The 8,998-nt window shown below is 34.2% G+C and overlaps 1 protein-coding gene across 1 annotated transcript; it reads right to left on the bottom strand.

The window, feature by feature from the left end:
* Window positions 1-276: 276 nt before the first annotated feature.
* On the bottom strand, window positions 277-8,475 carry LOC129269149 (transmembrane protein 220-like). Its single transcript, XM_064105394.1, has 6 exons — window positions 8,276-8,475; window positions 7,467-7,605; window positions 6,877-6,937; window positions 6,357-6,498; window positions 5,305-5,364; window positions 277-4,828 (listed from the first exon to the last, which is right to left on the bottom strand). The coding sequence occupies exons 2-6, from the start codon at window positions 7,467-7,469 to the stop codon at window positions 4,663-4,665; spliced, it is 432 nt and encodes a 143-aa protein (XP_063961464.1). The 5' UTR covers window positions 7,470-7,605; window positions 8,276-8,475; the 3' UTR covers window positions 277-4,662.
* Between the last annotated feature and the right edge of the window lie 523 nt (window positions 8,476-8,998).

Raw genomic sequence — 8,998 nt, 5'->3', positions numbered from 1 at the left:
AGGTGACAATTTTATCACCACCATCAACATCATTGTAGCTATCGTGACCACCACCACTACCATCTTCATCGTAATCATGTCATCACCACCATCATTATCATCATCATCAATCACCATCATCACCGTCACTCTCATCACCATCTTCCCCATCATCACTCTCATCATCATTACCATCATCACTCTTGTCATGATTCACCTGTCCATTATTTAGCCATTATTTAGATCATTTATATCATCCCTCATTGTACATGTAAATAACAACAAAATCATGCTGAATAATTAAAAATACTTGGAAATTTAATCACATGCTCATCTCAATTCATGAACAAAGAGGGCAACTGAATTTAAAAAAAAATGTGTGAAACTTGTCTTTACTAAGTAAATGGTGTTCTATTTTTGCCATTTATAAGTGACATCAAATTTTCATAGGGCATATATACTGTATAATCCTGGTAGCAAGTGCTGCCAAAGTTGTGACTCTTGGAATACACTGCAAAACATATTAAGATACATGCTTTACATTTTTCATAACCAGGTAAATTGTTTTTTGCACAATTTTCACTAGTCAAGAAAATAATATAGAAAAAAAAGGAATTTATATATTTAGACATCCATGCATTTTTGTTGATATCACATCAAATTTTCAAGTCATGATATAATAAACAATGTATATATACTTGTTTCCATATACATGTACTGAGAATTGGTATCCCTGTGGTTAAATATTGAGAATCATATTAATTAAATATATAACAAACATTATCTCTATTTGTACAGTTTCTTGTAAGCAGCAAAATTAGACCACTTCCAAATACTGTTGAGAAAACTTTGGTTTCAACATTTTTATTGGACAATATCAAAAACATTTTAGAGATGTTTGGAATGAATGGCAAGAAAGCTATTTTCATTTTGCATAAAAAAAGGACAATTGGTCATATATTTCTGATCTCAATATCTTTCTCTAGACTTACATGATATTAGGCAGTGCTTGGTCATTGATGCATTCACGTTTGGTCCTTCAAAATATAATACATTATAATAATAATAATTGTACATTAATGTTGCGTAATTTCTATATGTACAATGTATATACTCAATTGCACATTACAATAATGTTGTTATTACCACCCCGGCTTTAGCCGTGCTGCCTACAGGCGCTCAGGCATTCAAGGAATATCTTCCTACCGGGTACCCTTTCACCTCACCTGGGTTGAGTGCATAAAAATATAGCTAAATTTCTTGTTGGGAATCAAACCCATGTCCTTCAGATTGAAAGACAAGAGCCATAACCACTAGACCACAATGCCCCCCCCCCCCCCTCTTGAAACATTTCTTAGACGATCCCATTGGAACATGTATGCACAAAGCTGGTCCAAGTACTGGGTGGCCCAGGTGATCCCTGTTCATTGCATACAGATAACTGATGACAAATTTATTTTAAATATTATATTTAAATTTTAAAGTGTACATTCATGGCGCATTTTCAATTAAATTCTTGCTATTGACAATAACATGTTATTTCTAGGTATAACTTAGAAATTAGAATAGCCATCTATCATAATAAGTCCCCGGATGCAGCTCATGACGTATACTTCTTGACCCAGTAACTTCTGGTAGCTTGAAGATAAGAATAGTATACAGCAAGGATAACAAAAGTAGCAAGTCTTACAATGATTTCTCCTCCAAATGTAAGACAAGATTGAGAACGCATTGCATAAAGCAGGTGCAAAAGTGGATGCGACTAGATTAGCACCAGCTATGGGACGAGTAGACCGGAAGTTGTTGCGTCACGCATCACTGAACAAGAAGTAGAATTTCTAGTTCAGTGCTCAAAATGAATGGTGAATTCACGCCTTGCGCTACATCTGAGAACTCTCAGTTATTGTTGATAGCTAGATTTATGACACTTCAGACACCTGTTGATCCACTGTGCTTTGTGCATTCCTTTAATAGTGCATAGTCACACCAACGAAACAGTCTCCGGACCGATTCAAGCTGTAACATTATTTTGAATGACATACCATTGGTTGGTTTGGATTAATTTTGATGGTGTGACTGTAGCATTAGAAAGTGAGAATCATCATCATGGTAAATGTACAAAAGACAGCTGATTTTCACTGTTTATTACATCACAGGTTTGCAGATGGGTCATGGCCCTAGGAAGATTTTTTTTCAAGGAGGTGCTGCATATGTTATTAATTATATCCTACATAGATTGAATCCTGTATAGTGATTGGTTCAAATAGCATCACGTGACCATCTATATTTCAACTATGATGTTGCGTGACGTCAGACCTCGATATATTTTTCGCTATACCAATATTCTGACGTCATTATTTCAGAAATCTGGATATTTAGCTAAACTCTCGGGCGCACCGGCCAGCGAGCTCTCTCTCCCGGGCAAGTCCCGTGATGCGTCGGCGCAGGCACTAATCTGCGTTCTGCTGAGCGCGGTGGCTCAGAGAAAAGAAGGTAATTCAACGCAAGTAACCGGACTTAGCAAGCTCAACGCATAGATTTTGGTTGTAAATTATTAAAAGTAGGATATAAAACAAATATACCAGGCGTTTCATTCGAAAGCATAGTGGGAATTATTAATCCTCGGTTGGACTGGCAAAACTACTATATTTCCCTCGGGGCTTCGCCCCTCGGGAAAAATAGTAATTGCCAGATCAACCTCGGATAAATAATTCCACTATACTTTCTCAAAGCCTGATATATTTGTTTATTGTAATACCATAGGCATCACCCCCTGAAAATCAGGTTTACAAGCAGAAAAAAAATTATAATGGGATTATTGCTCCTACATGACAGAGATTTGCAATAATCTTTTTTTTTGCTTGCAAAATTTTCCCCTTTCAAAATCCCCATCTTGCGAGTGAAATATTTGGGTTTTTGGGGTTTTTTTTTGCTTGTCTTTTTTCTGAACAAAGACCCCAGCACCCCCTTCTATAAATTGCTCCCAGCGCCCTGAAATGGGTAAAGTCAATTTCTCAATTAGCCGCTTTTTATGTTAATAAGTACTCATAATTTAACATAAGAAAAATGCATCGATCATATATCATCAATAGAATACAAATAATTGTCACACTTTCATAGCACCATTTACTTTTCATACAGACCAGCTGCATGGTAGACTTCTCCGTTTGGTATTTGGGTGGGTTTTAAGAGATGAAATATTATTAAGAAATGGATCTGACTAACTTGGCACTTGAGCAGACCCAGCATTTTTTCATGTAGAAAAAAAAAAGACTTCCAAGAGATGATGTAAGATAGATTTAATACAAACCATAAAAATAATTGCCACATTGTTTTGCAAAAAATCACCTCTACTTGCATTTATTTGAAACTACCTAACACATATTTCTTTTTTTTTTCCTTTGAAATCTCACATTCATCTTATCAGCTCTATTAGATTTCTGATATTCCCCATTCTTCAAACAAATCTATATATTTTCTTGGTCATAGTATTTACCACTCTCACATTTTACCTATATTTCCCTGTCCGAGTCCCTCATGCCGAGTTAGACTTGATCTTCAGGGCTCTTTCATTTAATAGCAACTAGTAAAGTTACACATAATTTTAAAACAGATTGAAGTATGGCAAGCCATCTTCCATCTTTCAGTCATTGTTTATCATATTAGCCAACGTTGTAATATACTGCCATATTTGACATTAACGCACATTCTGAGAGCAATGTGCTCTAATCATATATGCATCAGCATATTTCCATGAATATCATTTGCCACATATACAATTATATTGGATAAAAAAAACTGTCACACTTCGTGAAACTTCAAGAAAAGTCAATATTTGTGGGCTCATATTTTAGCACTTCATATTCCACTCATTTGTAATGCCATGTGAACCTTGATTGATATGTTATTATATCTGCAGACCTGCTGTATATTTCACTATTCCACTGTTACAAGTGGTGTTATATAAAAAATGGTGACACAAAATTTGCTGCTGCGACAATTGCTTCGGGCTTTATTTCATCTAAGATATAGGGCTGAGGCTGCAATAGGGTTTTATGTTAGGCAGGGTGCTACATAACTTTTTAGAAGCACTTGCCCAGTTGGGCAAGTTAATTTTTAAATAGTTGGAATATACATGTACTTGCCCAAAATCTATTTCACTTGCCCGAAAAAATCCTTGAAAAAAAAGATTTACCTCTTCAAAAGAAAGTTTTGCGGTTTTATAAACCATTGACCTTTTTCTCTCTTTTGACATGAACTGATCTAACTTGTTCTTGCTTTTCTTTTTTCAAAGTGTTTTTATCTTGCCTGCCATGACCAAAATTAGGGTCAATGTATCATATCGACCATAATTTTGGTCATTCTACTGTGAGAATTTTGCTTGCCCGATTCGGGCAAGTAGTTTTGGTCTTTACTTCAAAACACTTGCCCGACTCTAACTGTTACTTGCCCTGGGCAATCGGGCGAGTGCTTATGTAGCACCCTGTGTTAGATTTAGAATAGGATATAATGTCAAATAGAGGGTTGAAGTTGGTAATTCTGTTGGTGAGTGGAATTTACAGCGGAGCAATTGTCGCTGGAGCAAATGACATGGAACCATAAAAACAACAATAGAATGGTTTAATAATTAACTGTGAGAGCTTCCACCAGATAAGCCTTCCTTATTCTTCACAAGAACTCGTGTCACATTTGAAAGCTGGGCATCTTCAGTGATCCTTTGCAATGGTCTGGTTGAATCTCATCATAATGTCTGTTGAAGTTGATAGAAGCCCATAGGATGAATGGTGTTATAATCAGGAGGAGAGCCAGCCAAACCACCAACCGAGGAGGGCTTGTCATTCTATTTGTCCTGAAATGCAAAGAAATAAATATGTTAAAAAATAGTCATGATAATTCAATCATTCTTTTATATGATTTCTCATCAAGTTTAAAAGGTAACCATTCTAGCCATACCACATATGTACTTAATAGAATTTATTATTTTTCTATAAATACTGACTGTTATTGTAACATAAAACTTGATACCTGAATCCACTAAATCTTTTCTTTGAAAGATATAAACTAAGTTTTGAGATTCGTTGATTTTGTGCTTGCTATATTCAGACAATATAAACCTGTCTCACCATAACCCTCCAAAAAAAAAATATATATAAATGGATATAAAATAAAGATAAATGAATAGATACACAGAAAAATAGATATATAAACAAATAAATAACCTCCATATTAAATGCACGAAATATCTGTAAGGTAAATTCATAAGACAATCCTACTCTACAAAAAATATTCATAATTTATTAAGATTGAATATCTCTTTCTGCTTACTTTGTTTGTAGAATACATAAGGTTAGCCATATACAGACCAATAGAAGCCCTGCAAATTCCCTGAAAGATACAGCACAATTAATTACTTGATGTAATACAACAGCAGTATAGCATTCAAAACAGAACCAAAAGGTGAACAAAGAAATATTGATGTGCAAAATGGAGATAATGAAGGAAATTTCATTAGGGCAGTACCAGGGGCGGATCCATGATTTTCTTAAGGGGGGGCACATTTTCCCAATGAAAATTTGACAAGCAAAAAAAAAAGTTTTCACCTAAAATTGAAGGTCACTTTTGTTTGCAGAAAATTTGACAAGCGAACCCCCCCCCCAAAAAAAAGGTTCTGTGTAAAGAGGGGGGGGGGGGGGGCACACTTATGTAAAAACTGTGTATTTACATTATAAATTTTGATTATGGCTCTCACAAGGGGGAATGGGCAAGGGCCAGCTGTGCCTACCCCTGGATCCGCCACTGCATAGTACAGGTACCAATAAAAAATCAACACCCTAATTCATATTACAAAAAGGGAAATTTTTAATTATACTATAACAATTATTTGTTTTCTTTACTCTTTTTAAAAACATGATAATACTGGTATAACAATCTAATTTAGACCCTAATAGTGCAGATAATATGCTATTTGAGAAATTATTACTCCAATAGGAAAGATAAATGGTTGTGATGAAATGAAATTTGAGTCAATGACAAAAAATATGTATCAGATAATTAGTCATGCATGTAACTTTATATGATACACTAACATTTTAGAAAAATGTCTACATGTTATATATAGAGTGCATTCTTATTTTGGTATAATTATCAATAAATATAGAAGAAAATATGTTGACAATCTAAATACAACTTTGTCGATATTTCTCATGCATGGAATTTGAAATGGTAAAAACATTTGGTATACTTCTGTTTGACATATAGATGTATTACTGACAAGGAGGTGCGGGTGTTTGAAACTAAGCATCATTTATGATCCAGAGAAATCTTCAAAATCCATTCATGCTGGATGAGGTTATAATCCCCAATAAATTGATCCTTACCTGGCTTCTTCTCTTTCGAACCACTGCTGGGCATGTTTACCAGCGGCCCCACTGGACAGGTAGCTGTGAGATAGAATATACCCCTCACCACAGGCACATAGCACCAGATGAAACACCGTCATGTAACGCCATACTACATTTTCTAGAGAAGAAATGTCAGGAAATATAGGGTTAGAAATAATACAATTACAAATAATAAACACAGGGCAATACAAAACAAGATTTAAAAAAAATCATGACATATTGATATTCAAGGAAATGCATATAACTGGGGTCATGTTAACAAACTATTTATTCCCATAACAAATTCATCTTGAAATTAGCAAACGATGATTAAATGATAAAAACTGTGTACTGTGATAAGCTTAAGGTGTCAAAGATATCATTTCACAAAGATTGAATACATCAGTTTAATATAAAGTTCATGGAAAAGCTAACACTATAATTTCCATCTATTATTACCATTGTATTTATGTAGGCAATCCAAAAATATACCTCTCATATGAGTAATCTCCATTACCTGATATACTTGGCTTCACACACTGTGCTACACAGAGAAATGCTGGAATGCCATAGGCCAGCTAGAAAAAATAATCATCGATTCAATTCAAGTGATATTTGCAAATTCATCAAAATATTACATGCAAATTACATAAACACACACAAAAAAATTACTAAAGAAATTGCAAAGAAATACAGAGGATAAAACCCATATCCCAAGTTACAAACAGAACATGCATGTATATGAGTACACTGATTAATAATGGACAAATAATATATCGATACATGAAATATTTCAAATCAAAACTTTTGAATTTAACAAAAGACTAGTAAACAAATCTCAACAATATGAATATGGGAGTTTAGCTCTTAAATAATACCAAATCTCTTTACTGATCAGGTTAACTCATTAGAAAAAAAATACATTCAGCACAAATTTAGAATGCCAATGCTTTTGCTATAACCAAGCAAATTAATCATGTTCCTTTTTGTTAACCTATCACATGAACTTTGAAATTATATAATTGTCAAAATATCATATTGGTTTTCCATTGAAAGAAATAACAAAGAGGAAATATAGTGAGAAGAATGAGGGGAATTAATACCTACCATCCATATTCCTGCATCAGGGTCATTGTGCTGCAAATATTTAAAAAAGAAGTGGAAACATTATGCTTGTAAATAACTTAAAATAATTTATAAGTATAACAAGTTTATGGGTCCCAGTTCTTCTACATGACTAGGGTGTCTGAAGCCACACTGAAAAGTGTCAGCATAAAACAGGCTAATTTAGGGGAAAATATGGCACATTTTTTCGGGGAAGTTCAGGCTACTAGAAAAATGTGATCTGAATTGATTATTAACTTGTGTTTGGCATGTATGGAAAGAGAAAATTCAGGGGCTTCTTTTGACAGTAAGGACAAGTTTATATGATCATTTTAAATAAGGATTTAGAGATAAATTGCAAACCCTTATTTTTGTGTGTGTTGAGATTGCCATTTCTCCATGCGTTTTCTATGGGAAAATGAAAATTTCTGTTTTGCACAATTTTTTCACTTTGTCGCAATTTTTCATTGTGATCTGGTTTCCAAATCTTTATAAAAATCATACCATCAGATAGAGCATAAAAAATCCTATTGGACTCTTTATGGACAAGTTTTTGGCATTAATAATAAATTTATAACAGCTCTCGGAAGCTAAAAATTTGGATTTGTGTGTGTCCATTTCTTAACTACACAGTCTATGGCAGAGAAATGCTGAAAATTTACCTAATTTCATTCTTCTTTTTTGCAGCCAATAATTGGATTTTTTTCAAAAATGTTACATTTCTGTCAGTCTGAAGGTCATTTCTCTTCAAATTCACAAAGAAAATGTCATATTTTCTTGAAATAAGAAAAATTATTTTTTTCTCCAGACACCCCATTCACATACTAGTCTAGCATGTCTAGTCTTGCTGTGGAATACAATTTTAGGTTGTTTGTTTCTGTAACTTTTCACTTCATTTAATGCCTACAAACACCAAACTCGATAACTGAAGAAAAAAAATAGATCCAATCTAACGTTAGACCAAACAAACACAGAGAGAGGCAATCGATTCTGAACAGTAAGAAAAGTTACATGACCAGGCTGAAGCCAGCGCACAAACCCAGCGCACAGAATATATTGAAGCAAGCCAGCGCACAAACCCAGCGCACAGAGCTATCGCGATACAAACCGCCCTACACCGTGTGCGTAGTCTAATAGTTGCAGACCCTAAATACAGCTTAAATTCAAACGTCTCGAAGATTGTCATAATGCGCACGAAAATGGTATTTAGATAAAAGGCATAGTTATCCAAACTTACAGATGGCTGAAAATATGGAATTTCAATAATGCACTATTCCACAATATGATTGCTTCAAATATTAGTATATGACTGATTTGTATAACATTTGAATATATTAAGAATTAAAGGGAGTATGTTTCTATATGACATGGCATGAGTGCAGCTGAAAGTAATTGAGATCAAGAAGAATCAAACAAATTTGGTAAAATGTAAACAAAATCGGACAAGGATAACAGAGTTATGATATTCTAAAGATCCGCATTTCGGCCAGTTCTATGTGCCTTAAATTTCTTCTTTAACATTCATTGGAGAAAAG

The sequence above is a fragment of the Lytechinus pictus genome, chromosome 10 (genome assembly GCF_037042905.1).
Source record: "Lytechinus pictus isolate F3 Inbred chromosome 10, Lp3.0, whole genome shotgun sequence".
Taxonomy (NCBI): Eukaryota; Metazoa; Echinodermata; class Echinoidea; order Temnopleuroida; family Toxopneustidae; genus Lytechinus; species Lytechinus pictus.
The sequence above is the reverse complement of the archived record's forward strand: the minus strand, read 5'-3'. Positions and strand labels throughout refer to the sequence as shown.